The 20860-nt window shown below is 45.1% G+C and overlaps 2 protein-coding genes across 3 annotated transcripts in view; both read left to right on the top strand.

Moving 5' to 3' along the window:
* Positions 1-1027: 1027 nt before the first annotated feature.
* On the top strand, positions 1028-9307 carry LOC307102989 (leukocyte elastase inhibitor-like). Of its 2 annotated transcripts, none has more exons than XM_079776834.1 (8): positions 1028-1063; positions 1576-1646; positions 2210-2384; positions 4069-4206; positions 4741-4858; positions 6576-6718; positions 6805-6972; positions 8368-9307. In XM_079776834.1, the coding sequence occupies exons 3-8, from the start codon at positions 2217-2219 to the stop codon at positions 8767-8769; spliced, it is 1137 nt and encodes a 378-aa protein (XP_079632960.1). In that variant the 5' UTR covers positions 1028-1063; positions 1576-1646; positions 2210-2216; the 3' UTR covers positions 8770-9307. The 2 variants fall into 2 exon arrangements, with proteins under 2 accessions (XP_079632960.1, XP_079632961.1); XM_079776835.1 differs by lacking the exon at positions 1028-1063 and adding an exon at positions 1107-1170.
* LOC307102988 (leukocyte elastase inhibitor-like) overlaps positions 1028-20860 on the top strand; it is a 74446-nt gene continuing 54613 nt past the window's right edge. The window contains exon 1 of the mRNA XM_079776833.1: positions 1028-1063. The gene's annotated coding sequence lies outside the window, so the exon portion shown is untranslated. The remainder of the gene's footprint in view (positions 1064-20860) is intronic.

Genomic DNA, 20860 nt, shown 5'->3' with positions numbered 1-20860 from the left:
TGCATCTGAGCCAGCCCTTAGAAAGGAGTCCCTAGAATAGATTTCAGTCTTTAAGACTGAGGCTTTCCCCATTCATTTGGAAATGTGCACTTATATCCTTATCAGCATTTTCACTAACCAATCAGAGCAGCTCTATTCTGACCAATCAGGACAGTGCTTTTTGGACTATCAAACTTTGAGGACTAGGAGTCTTGTCTTGCATGGGGATGGACCAATCAGAGACCAGGAGTGGGGACTTCTCTCTATTTAAGCCAGCTTCTTTCTGGCTCTGGGAGCACACTTTCTCTTTCCACCCAAGATTGTTTCCTGGAGAAACAGGAAGAGGGAGATGGAATGGAGCAGGTGGAGCAGACCAGACCAGAGCAGAGCAGAGCTTGCTAGCCAGAGAGGGCCACCTTGCCAACTGCTGCTTCATACTAGTAACTGAGCTGCATCACAATGGAACTGTTTGCACTGAATAAAGTTTCCTTCTTCACTGCACCCTAAATTGGGGATCCCTGGTGGCACTGAACTGGCACCGATGACCATCAGCTGACAGGACTGTTTTATCTTATACCAGAGGTCCCTCCCCACCTCACATAACAAAAGCAAAAGCACAGAAAAACAAAACCAATTTGGAGTATACAGATGAGATTCAGAGGGGCTAGTTTGCCCTCTAAGAGGTGATACATTATGTCCTCTTAGTGATTCACACTTAGGCAAGAACTAGGCCATCAGGTCCTTGCCAGAGATCTGAGTTCCCTTTTTGAGTTCCACTCAAAAAGGTGCTCATTTCCTGAGAAGTCCACCCTCATCCAGGCTTCTACTGGCAGTGCCCAGACTCCTGCTTTGCCCGCCCTGCTGCCCCACCCTCTCCTTCCCAGCACCCCGCCCCCCAGCGCCGCCCTTCTCCTCTTCCCTCAGGCCCAGAGCTGACTCACTTCAGGGAAAGCTTGCTCTGTGGGCATTGTCAGCTCCCAAGCTCCTCCCAGGCTGCACCCACCTCAGGGACTACATAAGGGCGGTGCTTGCACCGCAGGCATCTTCAGATCCTGAGCCCCTCCCAGACACCAGTGAGCAAAGGGTGAGGGCCAGGCACCAGGCCCATTAGGGAAGAGAGACTGAGCCAGTGGGGGCTGCCCAGGGCTGGGATCTACCAGCTGCCTACTCCTGGCTCAGCCCTGGCCTAAGGTGGGCTGGGTACCCGCAGCCCCTGCCCTTTCCCTGGTCTTGCTGCCTGCACTGCTCATCTGAGCTGGAGGCAACACCTGACATCCCCCACCCAACCCCCTAATCTGGGACTAGAGGCCATGCTGAACTGCAATGGACTGGATGCTGCCTTGTGGCTGGAAGTCAGAGCCAAGCCTGAGATCATAATATTTTTATTTCTTTCTCAACTCCCTGCCTCCCTGAGCAGTTTGTGACAGTTTTTAGGCAGCCCTGGAGGCATAGCTTTTCATTGCTGTGGAGGGAGGGAGGGAGGGAGGGAGGGAGGGAGGGAGGGAGGGAGGGAGGGAGGGAGGGAGGGGAGGCCAATGTGATCCTAGAGGTTACTTTCCAATTAACCACAGTCATAACCCAATGTATTTCTTACAGGGAAGCAGCCAGCACAACTATCCTTCCTTGCCCATCTCTGTGGAAACAAGCTGTGAGAGAAGTCAGGATTGGTAAGCAGGCTTCTGGGCTGAGGAGGAAGGCCAGTCACCAGCACCTGAGGGTGTCAGAGAGGATGCTTGTCCCCTGCTCCTGGTGGGCTGCACCCCGACCCTAAGGCCTGTGCTGGGTTTTCAATCTCTCACTTCCTATACCAGCCTTGAGACTTGGGACACTTCACCTCTCTAAACATTAGCAACTGAATCTTGAAAATGAGGAAAATTGATCACTTTGCTGAAATTTGCTTTAATGCAGAGAGGGTAGCTATGATTTTCTAGTAGAAAATTATCATTTAGGGTAAAGGGTGGGAAATGGGTGTGCTCCCCTGCTGAGTAGGAAAGGCCCAGTCCTGGCTGCTGAGTCTGCAAGTCAGAGCCCTCCAGGATCCCTGGGTCCTGTCCCGGGTCTCTGATGGATCCTTGCCCAGTTCCCACCTGTGAGCTCATGAGACAGTGCTCTTGCCCTCCTGAAAAAAGAAAAGGAAGTACAAGTTTCCGGGTGTTTCAGGGCGAGGAAGACGTGGAGACCTGTCATTGCCCTATTTGCTGGTGTGCTAGGCCTCTGTCCTGTGTTGTAGCCTCACCATGGAGCAGCTGAGCTTGGCCAACACCCGGTTCGCAGTGGACCTCTTCCGCACCCTGAAGGACAACAACCCCTCCGGGAACATCTTCATCTCCCCCATAAGCATTTCCTCAGCGCTGGCCATGGTCTTTCTGGGGGCCAGAGGCACGACCGAGGCACAGATGTCCAAGGTCAGCAGAAACTAACAAAAGGAGCCTGGGTTCCCTGTGAGTCCCTACTGAGAAGGCGTGCCTTTGAGCTCTTACAGGGTGTTTTAAACACTGTACTTGTGTGTTCCACAGCTACTCACGACGAGGCCAGACTTCCAGAAAAGCCCCAAGAACAGCTCACTTACATGCAGGCTTTCACTCATGATTGAGTCCTTACTGAGCACATACTATGTGCCAGGCCCTGTTTTTTGATTGGCTGAGGATTCAGCAGTGAAGAAAGCTGTGAAAGCCCCATGGTGGGCTGCTTCTGTTGCAGTGGGCAAATCTTTGAAGGCATCTCCTCTCCATTCAGATTTTCCAGTTTCTGCTTTGCATGCAACCCGCTACTCATTAATAAAGGCCGGCTGTGTAATGTTACCTTTCAGCACAAGTAACACAGGGAATGCACCAAGTGGAGAAGTTGGCAGTGTTGCCTTTTTGAGGGAACAGGCCACCGTGGAATTGTATATGCTGAGGCCTAGCCCGGTGCCTGGCACAAGGGCCTGTGTGGGTAGGAGGGTCCAAAGGAGAGGAAAGAAGTGAGGTATGGCCGCTGCAGGGACCGGGCCAAGCCCTGGGTGCTAAGGCAGGTCCCTGTCACAGCGAGAAGAAGCAGTGATGCCTGGCCTTCCCCCTGGCCTTCATGGGTGTGGGCCGCTCCACTGTGCTGTGTGGTCTTTGTTGAATTCTGAGCCGGGAACTCCAGCTCTCCTTGAAGTAGGGGAAAGATTACAAGGTGCCAGTAACTGGGGGAGGTCCAGCCTTGGATTCAAGTTTATCCATCTGTTCCAGCTCCAAATGTTTTATTTCCGCATTTTATGGAAAACCAATCGTCATTACCATTGTAGACATGAAAACATTTTTATATTTTGCAAAACCCACTTTTTATTTTACCCCCTGGTAATAATGGTTAGTTTCTTCTTGCAGGGTAATGTCAGCTTCTATTTTGAGGTTTATCCAGGCACTGTATTACCTCAGGAAAAATAGTTTTAATGGTTCCCCTGCTTTTTCATTAAAGCAGATCTATCACAGCAACTGTGCAAACATTCCCTATCTTGGTGAGTAACTGGACTTTGTACATTGTGTAGGTTTATTTTTTGTGTGTAAAATAAGGAACCAGCCCAGGACTCATAAAACCATAAAGGGATTCTTGATTTGTAACATGAAAATTAAACTTTTGCTGAATGTTAACTTTATAGATGTTATTTTTAAGTTACTGATGCTGATAATGTAGTTTAAAATCCCCTCAATTCTGTAATATCTTTGTGTTCCCACATAGGGGATGATTCTCAATTTTACTGTTTATTTCTGAGAACTTTCAGTAAAACTCTCTTTGATACAGAATTTATATATGAATATACCAGTTATGATTTTCTTTGGAGAAAAATCAGACATAGGTAAATATTTAGCCTATTAACCACTGACGTTCATGGGACTATAATTATAAAAACAGTGATATAAAAAGAGCTTATAATGTAATTATGTCTCACAAAGTATACATTTTAGATTCTCTATTCTTTTTTTCTCCAATGAAATTTTAATCAAGTATTGGGCTGGGATTATTGATAATTAGTAACATAAGCATTAATTTAATTTGATAGGAGCAAATGTCAAGGAATCCATTTCAAAATAAATGGCTGCAGAAAGAATGTTTTCTCTATTTTAGACTCTTCACTTCGATGCGGTTAAGGAGATTCATTCCAGTTTTCAGAGTCTGAATGCTGATATCAACAAGCGCGGAGCTCCCTATATTCTGAAACTTGCTAACAGGTTATATGGAGAGAAAACCTATGAGATCCTCCCTGTAAGTACTTTACTTCCACATTCTAAAACTCACGAAACAGTGCAGACATTTTCCAGCACAATCAAGTCACAGAAGTCAGTTTTTATTTTATAAACATTCAGAAAACAATACAGAATTTAAACATATGGCAGTGTCCCCATTAGAGATTCGATTTCATTTGATAGTCTTCACAGGAACAGATTGACCCTGGCTGTTTTACTAAAGCAAGAGTGAATTCCATAATTCACTTCCCAGAACAATCAGTGTATACTTATTTCTGAAAATGTTAGCCAAAGGTTAGAAAAGAATTGGTAAATTTTATGCAACACCAAAACTACTGAACTGTACACTTAAAATGATTTAGGTGGTAAATTTAATGTTATGTGTTTTTTACCATAATGCAAAAAAGTATAAGGGTTAGAATTTTTTTGTTACAATGAAATTTATGTCTTCTAGGGCAATTTCTATTGCCTTTAAGGATTTTAGAAACCCATTTCTGTATGTAGTAGAAGTTATTCGTGTGTGTGTGTTTTTAACCTTTTTTATTTTAAACAGGAGTTCTTAGCTTCAACCCAGAAAATGTATGGAGCAGAACTGGCCAGTGTAGATTTTCAGCGAGCCTCTGAAGATGCAAGAAAGGTGATAAACGCGTGGGTCAAAGGGCAGACTGAAGGTAAGAGAGTGGGCGGAATGTAGTCATTCAGGACACACTGGCCGTTCTTTTCCTCCTTCCACTTTCCCAGCCTGCAGATGATTCCCTGCCCCTTTCCTCTGCCCTCACCCTCTCGCTGGGGCTAACCTCTGCCACTGCCCAGAGCCAGACAGCTTTTAAATGTGGAAATTCCTCAAAGTGGGAACTTCAACATGCTTTCACTGAAGCAGCTAAGTATTTTCCCCATAAATTCACAAAACCACATTTTAAAATTAAAACTAACATTGAATGTAGGATAAAAAGGATAAAGCTTTGAGGAAAATGCATCCTGGCCCAGATTATGGAAAAAATAAATCCTATATAATTAAAGCCTAATATGCAAAGTGCCTGGTCATCCAGTCAGTCTTCTATTCAACCAATCCAAGTGTAATATGCTAATGATATGCTAAGGCCACTCAACCACTCACTGACTGATGTGCACTGACCACCAGGGGGCAGATACTCTGACTGGTTATTTACCTTGCAGCTGGGGTCCAGTTGATTGGGACAGAGGGTGAGAGGGAAGATACACCCTGGCAACCTCCCCCAGGCCCTTCCTGGTTGGCCAACCTCCTGCATCCCTCCCCAGCCTCCATTGTGCATTGGTGGGGTCCATCCGCTTGGCCTATGCCCTCTCACAATTCGGGACCCCTTGGGGGATGTCAGAGAGCCAGTTTTGGCCCAATTCCACTCAAAGCAGGAGCTGCCCCTTGGTGGTCATTGAGCTCCCACAGGGGGAGCGCCACTCAGCCAGAAGCTAGGCTCACAGCTGGTGAGTGCAGCGGCAGTAGTGGGAGCTTCTCCCGCCTCCAAAGCAGCGATAGGGATGTCTGACTGATGGCTTAGGCCCACTCCCCATGGAAAGTTGGGGGTCCCTAAGCTGGCAATCGGACATCCCTCGAGGGTTCCTAGACTACGAGATGGCGCAGGCCAGACTGAGGGACAGAATTTGGAGCATCGGCCTCTAGTCTGTAATAATAAAAGAATAACATGCTAATTAGACCAGGCGACCTTCTGGAGACCTACCGGGTGAAGTCGTGACAGTGGGGACCTACGCAGCCACAGCAGCAGGGGCCGAGCCCCTTGCATGAATTTCATGCCTGGGGCCTCTAGTATTCTCATACTTGTGACACAAACTCCTGTGACCATAGTATTTTGGCAAATGTCTTGTCGAAGCTGTCGGGGTGGCTCCATCTCAGCTGTTTCTCCACCACAACTCTCTCTAACCTCATCCAGGTCTGAGGCCAGGCGCTTACCCAACACCTGTCTCCCATCCAAGGCATTCTTCATGGCCAAGCTGTGGTCACAGGGGAACTGGTGTTTCAGAGGATTAACTGTCCTCACCTTCGGATATCTGTTAAAATACTTTCTGTGAGAGCAGCTTCCACTTGGAGGCTTTGAAGAAATGACTTATTTAAAAATCATTTTCATTAAGAAATATTTTTTATGCCTGCCAAAGAATGGCCATTCACTGAGAAGGCTCATTGTTTCTCATATAATGCAGAGAAGATTTCCTGTTTTCAGCTTTTAAACCCTTTAGTTGGTTTACTTACAGTTGAAACACACTGGTAGGGCATTCCTAACTTAATACATTAATGGGAATTAAATAAAAAGTATGAATTTGAATTGCATTTCAATGCAATTCAAAAATGGAATACTGATATGTGAATTTTTTTAAAAAACTTACTTTATTCTTTAGGGAAAATTCCAGAATTGTTGGATGCAGGCGTGGTTGATGATAGGACTAAACTTGTGCTAGTTAATGCCATCTATCTCAAAGCAAACTGGCAGGAGAAATTCAGTAAAATGGCCACAACCGATACACCTTTCCGATTGAATAAGGTGAGATGATGTGATGATAAAATTGTTCTTTGCTCTAAGAGAACGCAGATGATAATGTGAGTGACTTGGTTTTTTCGACTGTTCAGAAAGACACAAAAACAGTGAAAATGATGTATCAGAAGAGCAGATTCCCACTTGGCTACATCGAGGACCTTAAGTGCCGGGTGCTGGAGCTGCCTTACCAGGGCGGGGAGCTCAGCATGGTCATCCTGCTGCCAGATGACATCGAGGACGAGGCCACGGGTCTGAAGAAGGTAACGGCTCCCACGCTCATGCTTCATGTTTCCGTCTGACCCAGCGGTGCTGCCTGTGTGTATGTTGTGTGGTAGTAGCCCACCAATGTTTGCTACTCTGAAGCCCTAAGATTAACTTTTCAGCGACTGTCAGTGAACAGTTGTGGTGGGGGACATCTAAGGATCTATGTTAAATTTAACATGTCAGTGGCAGCTCACAGGAATTTTCTTAAATGAACTTTAGGGGAAAGTGCAGTAAAATTAGAATTGTTTTATTGAAACAAATTTATGAAAATTAAAATTCCCAAACATTTATATTACATAGCTTCAACTTGTACTATGAGATCCTATTATTACACTGCTCATTCTCATCATAAATTCATATAGATTGTGAATTAAATTTCTAAAAGCTACATGGTAGAAAAGGCCCATATGAAAGCTAAGCCTATTTTCTCATATGGACTCTGTATGATGTTTCTATTTTATTTCAGTTAAAGGCGAAGACATTTCTTGTCAGGCTAGGACTAGGCAAAACTGTGAAGATTATGGTTTTCTTTAGTGTCTCTAGCCTGCTGTGTCATTTTCCTCTACCCTCTCCCTAACCAAAATTTTATCAGGAAGAGGTCCAATATTAATTATTTACATGTATAAAGTCTGTATTAAAATCAGTATGTTCCTTATTTTAATTGTATTTTCATATTTGTCTCTTCTCTGATTATAAAGAGAAATTCTCCAGCCTCATAAAAGACATAATCAGCATCAGTAGAACAAGTAGAATGATGGGTCCATTCTAGTCCAATAGTAGTAGTACTATGCTAATGATAATAGCTGACATTCTTGTGGCACTTACTGTGTCACATTAAATCATTTAATGCTCACAACAATGCTATAAGGTGGGTACTATTATGAACCCTCTCCCAATTTTAGATGAGGAACTAGTCCCTTTTCTTTTTTTACCCACAAGCTAAATCTATTAGAGATCACTTCAGCACAGTGAGTTCACAGAAAACCACAGTGATCAGTAGGGCTTAGAATAGAAGAAATAGAAGAAAACTTTTGAATTTTACCTTGCACCAATCAACCAGTTAAAGGAATAAGAGCCATCATGGCCTATCACAGTAATCCAGTGTGGTAGGGGTTTAGGAAAGCCTGGGTGGATGGATGGGTGGGTAGTTGAAGCATCTAATGTCCAAAGTCCCTGTTACTTGAGCCCTTGATGGTTTGGAACACAGCTCTGTTCTATTATCACCAATTGCTGAAAAGAAATGAAATCCTCAAAATGGAATCTATTTTGGCACAAAACATGAAAGAAACTAATTAGCAACTGATAACATGAGTCCATTTATATAAATACTGTTTATTACCTTATTTACGTGAAATAGTTCCCACCTCTTCTTTTGCCCATTCTCATTTCAGATCGAAGAACAATTGACCTTAGAAAAACTGCATGAGTGGACCAAACCTGAGAATCTGAGTTCCACTGAAGTCAAAGTCCACCTGCCTAGGTTCAAGCTGGAAGAGAACTACAACCTCAACTCTCACCTGTCCAGCCTGGGTATAAAGGATCTCTTTACTACCAGGGCTGATCTGTCTGGCATGTCAAGAGCCGGAGATCTTTTTATATCAAAAATTATACACCAATCTTTTGTGGAAGTAAATGAGGAGGGCACAGAGGCAGCAGCTGCAACATTTGCAAGTTGCGTGGGTTGCTCGCTTATGCCAGTGGAAAATTTTGTGGCCGACCATCCATTCATTTTTTTCATTCGACACAATTCCTCAACTAACATCCTGTTCTTAGGCAGACTTTCTTCTCCGTAGAGACTGTGGAAATCCAAGGCCAAGTTCAGAGCTTTATCACTGGCCCTTTCAATGGTGATAGTTTTCATATATCTTCCGCAACAAATCTACCATCCCAACAAATCTCTAACTTCCTTTGTAATGTCAGCTCTGTTGACTGTTTACATGCATTAACTTTGGCATAGGTATCTATTTTCCTTTCTTTATATTGAAAAATTCAATGATTGCTTTTGAATGCACAAAGCAGATATGTAGATGCTTGGTAGTGTAGTAAACTAAGAAACTGCTGTACTCTCTTGATAGCCATGAGAAAAATTATAACATTGTAATTTATGTCACGGAATGACTTCTGGAAGCTATGATAGAGAGACATTCATTGTTGAAGGGAGGCTTAAAAACAGACATTCAATTGAAATAAAGGAGAGCAGCCCAATTAAGTGTTGGATTATGAAGATAAATTTGCCTTGGCCAGTGTTTCTGACCCTTTGTTCTACAGGATTAGTATTCTATTATAGGCCCTCTGACTTCAAACTAGTAAAGAGCTTATTTTTCCATTCCACCTGGTTGGTAGTTTGTTTGGGATCACGAGGAGTGAAGAAGTGTCTTATCTTAAAAGATGCCATGAAACAACAAAAAGGGAATTGTAGGAGAGTAGTTAAACAAGGAGGGGTGCAAAGAACACACTGTTACCAGCTTCTTGCGTGTTTTCTGTAAGGGTTCCTGATTTCCATCATCTAGTCCACTCTGTGATAGCAATGGGATGGCTTTATGCAATGCTGGATGGGGAGGGGCTCTGTGATCATTATAAACCTTAGTCAAATGCACTCCTTGGAATGGGGATTGAAATGCTGCATTTTCTTGCTCCCACAAAGCTGGTGGGCTAGCTAATAAGGTTTCCTAAGATTCTGCTAGCCAGACTGATCTCAGTCCTCTTTTTCTTTCTATCTCATCTCAGAAAAGACAGGACTAATGGGATTCTTGGTCTGACAATACTCACATCCATGATGATAGTCAGTGACTCCATGAAAGAAAAAGATTTTACCAAATCTGTTGTCAAGCTCTCCTTCCTTTTTTTTCTTAAAATACTGTCTTCTACAATATTCAAGGTTCTCTTAGGTATAGGAAAAACAAGAAAAGCAAGTCACTGCATTCTGTAATCCTTCTCTTTGGGCTCTTATGATAAAATCTACTCAGTGATTTAGAGTAAATTGTGCTAATCAGGTAGAAACTGAACTGCCTGGTCCCATGCAACTCTGCTCAAATACTTCTCTTTATATATGAGAGAACAGGCTCGTGTAATATAAATTAATTATTGAAGATTAAAACAACTAGTAAATTTCAGAGCAGAAACTAGAATTCAATAAATTTTTTTATGTGGAGAACATCTAATTCTTTACTGTAATGGTGAACTAGGTAACTGAGACTTTTAAACACAACAAAAAAACCAAACCAAGCAAGCATGAGCCCAAAGGCAAGAAAGCTGCCATGATTATGAAGAAGTACTCAGCAATCTGGGGTAAATTGGTGACTATGGAAACTGGGGCACTTTTCCTCCAGGACCATTTCCCAACCCAACAGAGGTAAAGAGGGCATGAAGCAGGGATTTAGATGATGCCTAAGGCCAGGCAGGCAGAATTTTGCCCTGTCAAGTATGGGGACACCATTGTGACCCTGTGCTTTCATTTGGCAACATAAGAACTACACTCTAGGAGCATGACTGAAGCAGCTCAGAATGTAGCCCTGATGTAAGTCCTTGGACAGTCCCCCAAATTCCAGTCTCTTGAATTGGATTACGTCTATTCTGGTTTGCTACTGTCCAGAGGCATATGGAAGAAGCAAACAAAATTACCCCTAGGGGAAGGTTACCCATAAACCTCGAAACCTACATAATAAAATTCTAATATGCAAATTGTCCCCTCTGGTGGTGGTTTGACCAGGAGACCAAGAGTTCCACTGCTCACTATGCTGTGCGCTGACCACCAGGGAGAAACATGGAATGTGGCAGCAGGCAGTAGTGGAGGGGCTACTGCCCAGATGGGCCCCAACGTGAGCAAGAGCGGGACCATGGTGGGATGGTGGAGCAGGTGAATGGGAGGAACCAGGCCAAGGCAGGTGCGACCAGCAGAGGTGGTGGGAGGCAGGACTAACACCAGGCTCCCAGGTGCTGAGGGAGAAAGGGCAAATACCAATATTAAAATATTTATTCTAATTATTTCCCTTTCAATGTGCATGAATCTGTGCAGCGGGCCAATAGTTATTTTTATAATCAGCTTTCTAAACTATACTACTGAGCACATAATCAAAGATAAGTGGGATGCTAATTGACTGTCCCACCCTCAAAATGGAAGTGCCCACAGCCCATAAGGAGAGAATATGCTAATTGACTGCCCTGCCCTCAAAGATGGCGGTGCCCACAGCCACAAGATGGCAGCGCCCAGTCCCCTCAGCCCCACCAGGATGGCAGGCATGCAGCTTGGCTGCTCCAAACGGCCTGCCTCCAGAGTTCCCCAGTACCCTCAGCCCCCCAGTTGTGCAGGGCCAGCCCAAGGTGCACATAAGCCTCCAATGGTGGCTGCCCAGCTGCCCAGGGCCACCTGAGGCTCAGGTAACCAGGGCAGGCTGGGGATTGCACTGCTGGCAGTGGCAGCAGCAGAGGTATGATGGGGTGTCGCCTTTCTCTGATCACTGGGTCACCTCCCGCCCCCGAGGGCTCTCGCACTGTGAGAGGGGGAAGGCCGGGCTGAGGGACCACCCCCTCCAGTGCATGAATTTTCATGCACCAGGCCTCTAGTTTAAATATAAGTTTAAATAAATATTGACCATATAAAACAATAGTAATAATGTCTGCAGAATTTCAAACATACACAACAATAAAAGAAATGATACCATTGATGTTGGGGAAGAAAAACAGAGGTAAAATTTCTGGAGTCCTAGCATTTTCTGTGAAGAGAATAAAAGTACAATTACAATCACTAGCTGCTTAATGACATTTTGGTCAACAACAGAGTGCATCTACCATGGTGGTCCCACAAGATCATAATGGAGCTGAAAATTTCCTATTGCCTGGTGATGTTGTAGCCACCATAACACTATAGTGCAAGGCATTACTTATGTGTTTGCGGTGACACTGGTGTAAACAAACCTGCACTGCCAGCCACAGAAAAGTATAGCATATACAATTATGCACAGTACATGATATTTGATAATGATAGCAAATGTAGTTATTATATTATAACTTTTATCATTATTTTAGACTGGGTAATTTTTCTATTTATGAAAGAACAATGTGCTGTAAAACAGTATGGGATGCTACAATGGCAGCAGCCACATACATTTTGTGTTTATTGTGTTTCTTGATGGAATCATTTTCTCTTGTGCTGGACTTAATCTCATGCTGTTTTTTACAGTAACATGCTGTACAGAGTTTTCACCTAGGAACAATAGGCTACACCACATTGCCCAGGTCTAGAGTGGACTGTACTCTCTAGGTTTGTGTAAGTGCACTTTATGATGTTTGCACTACCACAAACTTGCCTAACAACATGTTTCTTAAAACATATCCCAAAGGTAGGTGGCACATATCTGTACAATAATATTAGACTAGAGGCCCAGTGCATGAAATTCGGGCACGGGAGGGGGTATATCTCCCTCAGTCCAGCCTGCACCTTCTCCAATCCAGGACCCCTTGGGGGATGTCCGACTGCCAGTTTAGGCCTGATCCCAGTTGGACATCCCTCTCACAATCCGGGACCACTGGCTCCTAACTGCTCACCTGCCTGCCTGATCACCCCTAAATGCCCCCATGATGGTCTGGTCACCCACAACTGCCCCCCCTGCTGGCCTGGTCACCCCCAACTGCCCCTTCCGCACTCCTTCCGCTGGCCTGGTCACCCTTTACTGCCCCTCCCAACGGCCTGGTCACGTCCAACTGCCCCCCTCCACCAGCCGGATCACCCCTCACTGCCCCCCTTTGCCAGCATTGTTGCCCCTCACTGCCCTCCCACCAGCCTGGTCATTCCTGACTATCTCCCGCTGCTGGCCTGCTTGCCCCATGCAGCCTGCTGCTCAGTCCTTTGATTGCTCCTCACTAACCCCTCCTCTGGGGTCTCTGTCTGCTCTCCAGATGCCGCGTCCATGCATGTCACCACCCCTTTGTAGGGGGTCACCCCGTATAGAGCTCTGTTCCTTCTGCCGCCACTTTCTCACCTCTCCTCTGTGTTCCGGGACCCTCAGAATGATGTCCGCCCCACCTCGTCTCTGTGCTAAATAGCCAGTTTCCACTCACAAATCCAAACACTGCTGGTCCATCCGAACTCATTCATCAGCACATTCATCCCGCGGGTCCTCCTTTCTGAGCGCGGAGCCTGGCCAGAATGCACTGTGATCCCAGGCAGGAAGGAATCCTGGCCAAGACTGGGGGGCCAGGCTGGGACAGGGGGAAGAGTGAAAGGACACCTTCTCTGGGGAAGAAGCAGTGCCCCCTGAGCATGTGGTGCTTGAGCCATCTACCTGGGAACAGGGGTCAGGGCTCTGTAGAGTGTTTTCCAGGGCACAGAGGTGCCCTGTGGGGCTGGCAGGCTTCAGGGGGCAGCGAGGGGTGGCAGCAGGGGGCCGCTCCAGGTGGAGTAGAAGCCAGTTCACTAAAGGAGCTTTGAGCTTAGCAGTTTGATCTGCTGCCACTGCCATACTTAGCCCATTACCTTAAAGTTTGGGCTTACTTTGGGGATGGAGAGGAACAGTAAATGGATTTTCCTTACACTGAAATATGCATGAGCTTTAAAATTTCTTTTAAAAATACACTTCAAAATTGACGCGTGTCAGGGCCATACCACTGCGGGGTATTGAAGCCACCTTGTCTTCATTCTCTGGCTCCAGACCCTGCATCATGGATGCTGTTTCTGAAGCAAATGGCACCTTTGCCCTCCACCTTTTCAAGATGCTGTGTGAAGACAACCCTTCTCACAACGGGCTCTTTTCTCCTGCCAGCCTCTCCTGGGCCCTGGCCTGGTCCTCCCGGGGGCAAAAGGGAATACCGCTGCCCAGATTGCCCAGGTCAACTGCCTCTCTGTGGCCAGGGGACCGGCTGCCTGAGTTCTCAGGTGTTCTGCTCTGTTGTCTCCCAGCCTCACGCCTCAGGGGGAAGATGCAAAGGGCAGGGCTGGGGTTTCCATCCCTCAGATTTTTAGGAAAAGTTTCTCATTAATAACCTGGTAAAATGATCAAAACTTTTCCTATGATGTTGTCTTTATTTAAAAAAATGATAATGAAATCATTAAGCAGCTGAGATCTAATCTCATTTCTGGAATAAAAGACTGTGAACTATACTTTTCTTTGCTAAGGAAGGATAGATTAATGTCTACTTCAAGTCACTGATATACCAACTTGCCCTCCTAGCTCAGGAAGGGTGTAAACAGAAATATGCAAAGATGGCGAAAATCATGTACTTATTACACATACTGATATCCTAACTGCTAGTTAGGCGAGTTTAGCAAATACTCAGTAAATATCTGAAAATGATGAAGGTTTCCTTTCTGTTTGTTCCCTGGGGCTTTATAAGGTGGGGTGTGTGGGGGGGTGGGGGGGGGCAGGAGGCGGTGCCTGAGGCAAGTCCTACAAGCTGGCATCATAGCTGAGCTCCTGGCCATGCACACACCTTCACTGTAGACTGTTGGTCAGTGGGACTCTGTTTCCATATGAGGTCCTTCTCTCTGAGAATCCTCTTCAGTGCAATCACTCATTTAAATCCCTTCCGGTGCATGGGACGCAGGAGCGCAGGTTTATGGTGTCCTTTAAACCTAGTGAGGTTTCCGGTGTTTTAGGCGAACAAGGCGGAGAGCCTCACAGGAGTGGTTAGAGCACCCAGACCTCTGGTTCCCACACCAGAGCTCCTGACCCTCCAGTGCCCCAGGAGACCACGGATGGGAATCCAAAATCAGCTTTGGATTCCGTTTAAGCTCTCAGAGGCTCACAGTCTTTCCCACAATTACTGTACTTTGGCCATTTCTCTTCAATTTTTTTAACACTTTAATTGCATTTTTGGGGGTAAAATTCAGGGCTATGTTTTCTTCTACTTAGTGCATACTTATGCTTTTCCTGGGATGCAAGATTTTAAAAGAACCTCTTTCTGGACCCCTCTCATCCTTTTCATTTTTCCTGTTGCTCATGTTCTAACAAAATAGATCAATTGAGGCAGAAAACCCAACTCCTTTACTCCCCTTTGCTGTGTTCTCTCTTCGTCCCACCTGCCCTCCCTCTCTTTCTCTCTGTCTTTTCCCCTCTGATTCTTCCCTCCACCCAACGAGGTGGTGTTTCTGTAGCATGTATTAAATACGCAATAAATGTAAAAGCTGTGCCCTTCAAAGGAAAATTTTGTGGAGCATTTTGAGACCAACAAGAGAATATTGATGATTTAAAGTTATGCTTCCACAGGCACTGTCCTTGAGCGCAGAGAAGGACATTCATGTGGGTTTCCACGCCCTTCTTGCGGAAGTGAACAGACCAGGCTCTCAGTTCCCGCTCTGATCGGCCAGCAGGCTCTTTGGAGAAAAGACATTTGAATTCCTCTCAGTAAGCTGAATCAGCAGAACAAGAAACGGTGTATTCAAAATATAGAGTCTGAGAGGAAACCCTAGAAACTTATGGTAAACATAGTTTTAAAAAATTCATAGTTCTCTAAGTGTACCTTGAGTTGTTTAAAATGTGACTAGTTCCAAAAAAATGCATTTATCTACTTCTGGCGATTCATGGCTTAGTGCTTTCCCATTTATGAATTCTGATATTTTCATACCTAGTCCAATAAGATATAGTCACTTTATGAGATGTAGGCTGCTTTTCATAAAAAGATGGAATATTCAGATTCTTTTGGAGACTAGCTGATATTTTCTTTAGGAATGCAGCCTCGTTACACACTTTTGTCTCCAAAGACCTTTCAGGAGTCCTGTCTTCAGTTCTATCACGCTGAGCTGGAGCAGCTTCCCTTTGTCGAAGCTGCAGAAGGGCCAGGAGTCATATCAACACCTGGTGTCCAAGATGACTGAAGGTCAGCACCCATGCACCACCCGCACCTCCTCCCCCTTCGCTTCTCCTCTTCCTTCACCTCTTCCTCCTCCCTCTCATCCTCCTCCCTCTCATCCTCCCAGTCCTGCTCTTCTCCCTTCTCCTCATCCTCACCCGCTTCTCCCTTCTTCCCCCCTCTTCCTGCTCCTCTGATTTTACTAGTGTTTCAGATGATCAGAGTAATGTTGATGGGCTGGGCTGCGTGGCATATTTGAACTTTATCCACTCCTCAAGGTTCCAATCCCATGCTCAGGTTTTCAACAACAGAGAGTAACTTTTGTCCATTCTCTCAGGAATTTATTTGACTGATGTAAATATCTGAAGAAACCCTTAGGCCCCATTTTCTTTTTTATACCTTACACTGAAACATACTTGGTCAGCATCTCTCGCATGCTGCGTGAATCCATCATCTGTGTAGCAAGGAGACTGATGGTTAAATCTTCCCTGAGTCGTGCCCTTGGGCTCCATCACCACTGCCTTCCCTGGAGAGAGGCCCTGGACTGCTCTTTGGGGGATTAGATAAAGGCCTCCATTTACCCAAGTGTGACAACCCAGGCCCCTCCAGCCCACCTCTCAGTTCTTGCTTCCCTGTCCTCCCGCCTGGGGCAGTGTGTTTCCGTGAGTGATGCAGGAGACTTTCACCGCCATCAACTCTGTGGATGTTCCTGGAGCATTGGTGATCATGAATGCATCTCATATGCATTGTTTTCCATTTCTGAAAGTAACAATGCAAACTCTGCAAATATGAAAAAGAATGTTCGGCTTTTGACTAATAATAAAGTACCTGCCAATAAATGTTATCCAGATTTATTCATCATGCCTTTATAAAAATCAACTGGATATATTCTTTCCTTTTCCCAAAAGGTAAAATTCCTAACCTGTTACCAGACAACTCTATTAAAAAAGAGACCAGGCTGCTTCTTGTCAACGCCATGTACTTCAAAGGAAGATGCAATGGACCTTCCAGAAAACATGCACAAAGGAAATGTCTTTTCAAATAAGCCAGGTGGGGAAGCTTTCAAAATTCCTACTAGTTTGATGAAAAATTGAATGGAAAATTTTAATTTTGTGAAAGCATGAATGATTGGTTCAAATAGTAAAAAACAACACATTTCTGGGTGGAATTTTAAACTCAGTAAAACAGAACTAAAGGAAACAATATTTTTTTACATTTCATTCCTCATCCTATTGTCTCTGTCAATTTTTATACATTCATTGCTCCCACCTGTTTCTGGAAACTTAAGGTATTTCTTCATGTGCAAGTTGTTAAATAGGAAGCAAAAAACAACAACACACAGGTGTAAGGAAATATGATACTTGTGTGCATTGGAGGTATAGAGGGAGTGAATGTGAAAACATATTCATTAAATCATGTATTTTAAAACTTAAGTATAGACTTGACTTGCTGTTAATTAATGTATCATTAATTGTAAATTATTTATAAATTGCTACTATTATAACAACTAAGACTTTAGTCTTGCATTGAGATATAATATCCTCAATAAGTGCAGACATTGAAATAGTTTACCAATCCTGAAATCCCTGCAAAATACCATTTCAGAAAATTGGAAATGTGTACAGATAATATCCCCCTCTTTTACCTTTTTTGGATAAGGTGTACTTCAAATAATCAGTTCTCTTGTTGCAAAGCAAGGAGTGGAAAACTTTCTAGCATTGACTTTAGAAACTATGTTAATTTTTATAGTGGATGGTCTATAACAACTTTAAAAATTCAGTTTAATAAGTCTAATACTTCCACTAACTTCTGCAGGCATATACCTTTCAATAATATAGAAATCACCATCCGGGAGTAGAGTATCAGACTTGGGAAATTGAATGTAAATGCATGAAGACACATCTGGTTCTGGGTACTGGCTAAGAGGCTATTTTCTGACAGGGCAGGTCCATCTACACTGCAGTCACATGCTGTGAAACTAGAAGTTACATCCCACTTTTTCAGAAGCCCTTTTTCTGACTAGATAGAATCCTTTGATCACATGTTTTCTTAAATACATTTACAGAGCACATTTCACACAAGGAAAATGTGGCTTGTTCCTCTGGAAAATGCAGAGTATCGCACTGATCTTGCTGAATTACACATCTCCTCATGGGCTGCCACACCTGCTCACAGCAGATGCCGTGCCATCATGAGGAAGGAGGGGGGACTTTCCGAAGTGCTCCCTAGAGCAGGGATATTGTTTCCACCACGGCTGCTAAGCACTGTCCTGGAGTCTGCGCTCGTCTGGGAAGGTTACTGCCTTCTCCACCTGTGCTTTTCCTTCAGGCTCCTCTGTTTGTTCCCCTCTGGAGGAGCAGAGCCCCGAGCAGATGGTGTTCCAGGAGGCCATGGTCCACCTCGCCTACATAAAGGAGGTGAAGGCCCGGGTGCTGGAGCTGCCCTCTGGGGGCGAGGAGCTGAGCATGCTTATTCTGCTGCCTAAACACAACGTGGACCTCAGCCAGGTGAGGTGAGCAGGGACACCCTCCGTGCCCTTCCTCAGGACAGAGCTCTCACCAGCTGTGTCTGCCTTTAAGCTGGTGACGGGGCCACAGGCTGTGGAGCACGGTGTGCAGCAGGGGGCTTGGACTCTACCTGCTACTCAAGACCCACTTCTCCAGTATGACCTCTCCCAATTATTACCTCAGGGGCTCCCCTTTTCTCCTCTCTGAACCGGGCAGAACAAGAACGTCTGCCTGAGGGTTTTGATGAGGATGAAGTGGGGGTAATCCACGGACAAGCTTAGCACATCGCCTTGTGCGATAAGCCCACTTTAAATGAATCCTTATCAGTGACCTGATCATTGTTGTTAGGGGTATATTGTAAAGAGTAAGGCCTTGTCTTTATTCAGAACCTGAATCAGTGGGTGGGAACAAGCTCAGGCATTAACCTAAGGAGGGGGAGGTGAGGAGGGCGGGGCCAGCGCTCAGGGCACAGGGCCAGGAACAGTCCCCACTGGCTCTCACCCCCCCTCCCCCGCCCCCGCCCCGCCCTTGTTTTCTGTGAGCATAGGTCTTCAGGTGAGAGGATCCACCACTGCCAATAGGCTCTGGCCCAGCACCTGGGTGGGCGATGTCCAGTGTCCTGAGGGCTGAGTGTAGGGGGCTGCAGCCCTTGGCTCTGCCTGTGTCCCTCTCCTGTGAAGCTGCTTCTCCACAAGGATGCGGATCCCCTGAGCTGACCTTACCCTCTGGGCACGTACTGTGAGCCCTTTATTAGTCAATCTTGTTGCTTCGCAGCAATGTCTTTTCATCTTCAAGAATAAGCACATTCCCTGCTGGTGTGACTCAGTGGTTGAGTGTCAACCTATGAACCAGGATGTCAAGGTTCCATTCCAGGTCAGAGCACATGCCCAGGTTGTGGGCTGCATCCCCAGTATAGGGTGTGTAGGAGGCAGCCTATCAATGATTCTCTCTCATCATTGATGTTTCTATCCCTCTCTCCCTCTCCCTTCCTCTCTGAAATTAATAAAAAATATTTTTTAAAAATAGAAAAGAATCAGCAGAGTGAAAAGAAACAAGTGCACAGTCAGCTGGGCATCGACTCTTGTCGGGATGAGAGCACGCCTCTCAGAAGTCCTGGGAAGGGGAGGGCAGCCTGGTCTCGGTGCCTCTAGGTGGTTGGAGATGCCCCTGCTTGGTATGGAAGCCACATGTGTAACAGCACGAGGGCAAGATCTCACAACCCTCCTGGCAGGTAAAGGTGCCTCTAGTCCTGTGTGACCATCAGCACCCACCTATAGGAGGAGGAAGGGCACGTGAATGCTTCTGTGTGCATATTTATATGTGTTGAAGTATGAATCCTAAAGGCAAACTCTGGTCTTTCAGGAGGAAAAAAAAAAACCTCACTTTTGAGGAATTCATAGCCTGGACCAAGCCATCCTGGATGAGGAGCACTGACGTTGAGGTTTTCCTTCCAAGATGAGGGCTGGATGAGGGCTATGACATGGCCCCTGTGCTTCAGCGTTTGGGAATAGCTGATGCCTTTCAAGGGACAAAGCTGACTTTCCCTCAGTGTCAGTCAGGAAAGAGCTGTTTCTGACCAACATTGTGCACAAAAGTTTTCTGGAGGTGAATGAGGAAGGCACCGAGGCCGCAGCTGCCTCAGACACGGACGTGGCCATCAGCTAATGTGGTGTTGTCCCGGCAAGATTCTGTACAGACCATCCCTTCCTTTTCTTCCTCAGGCACAACAAAGCCAACTGCATTCTGTTCTGTGGCAGGTTTTCCTCTCCATAAGGGGGGCACTTACTGTGCCTGTGAGCATTTCCCTCTTCCTGTGTCCTCAAATCTCACTCTACAGCTCAGTCAATTCACAGGGCAAAGGAGAGAGCAGAGGCCTCATCTGGCTGAATGATTGGCCATGCCTCTGCACCCTCAGCTGTCCCTGTACTAACCACTCATTATGCCACTTAATATTATAGGGCAATAGACTTCAGTGAACACTGTTGTATTAAGTCAGGTGAATTTTCAAAGATTTTTTTGTAAATCATTTTTATAGCTTCAGTTTTCAGCAAGGTAGTAGCCTTTTGATATATGGGAATTTCCAGCTTTTCTCTTATTATAATATGCATTCACACAGTACATGCATATTAATCTCATTGGTGCCACTGCTGTTATTGTGTGACTTAGAGTTGAGCAAAAATATTGAAGTTTTCAAGTATATTATTCATGATACATGCCAGACCCCATAGGATGGCATGCAAAGTTTTCCTATATGGCTCCAGACTATTTCTCACTAATTCTACTGGAAATGCATTCTTGTCCCATTGTGCTCTGTCTTGTACTTGCTTCTTGTCACATACTTGCCTTAGTCAGACTGCTTCCATGGTAGTATATCCTGTGAGCTGTTGTTACTGTTTCATACTTTTTCTAGTGCTTGGACTTCTTAAGAGGTTTCTATAATGTACATTTTTATTTTATCTTTTATTGACATTCCCTGATCATCAAGTATGTGCAAACAGGAAGTGGGGACATAAACAGGTAGAATCCTTTGACACCTCGTCATTCTTACCTGCACCCCAATTATATAGCTTTTATGTCAACCTAATTGGACAAG

The sequence above is a fragment of the Cnephaeus nilssonii genome, assembly GCF_951640355.1.
Source record: "Cnephaeus nilssonii genome assembly, chromosome: 7".
NCBI classification, from domain to species: domain Eukaryota; kingdom Metazoa; phylum Chordata; class Mammalia; order Chiroptera; family Vespertilionidae; genus Cnephaeus; species Cnephaeus nilssonii.
This window is presented reverse-complemented; position numbering and strand designations above follow the sequence as displayed.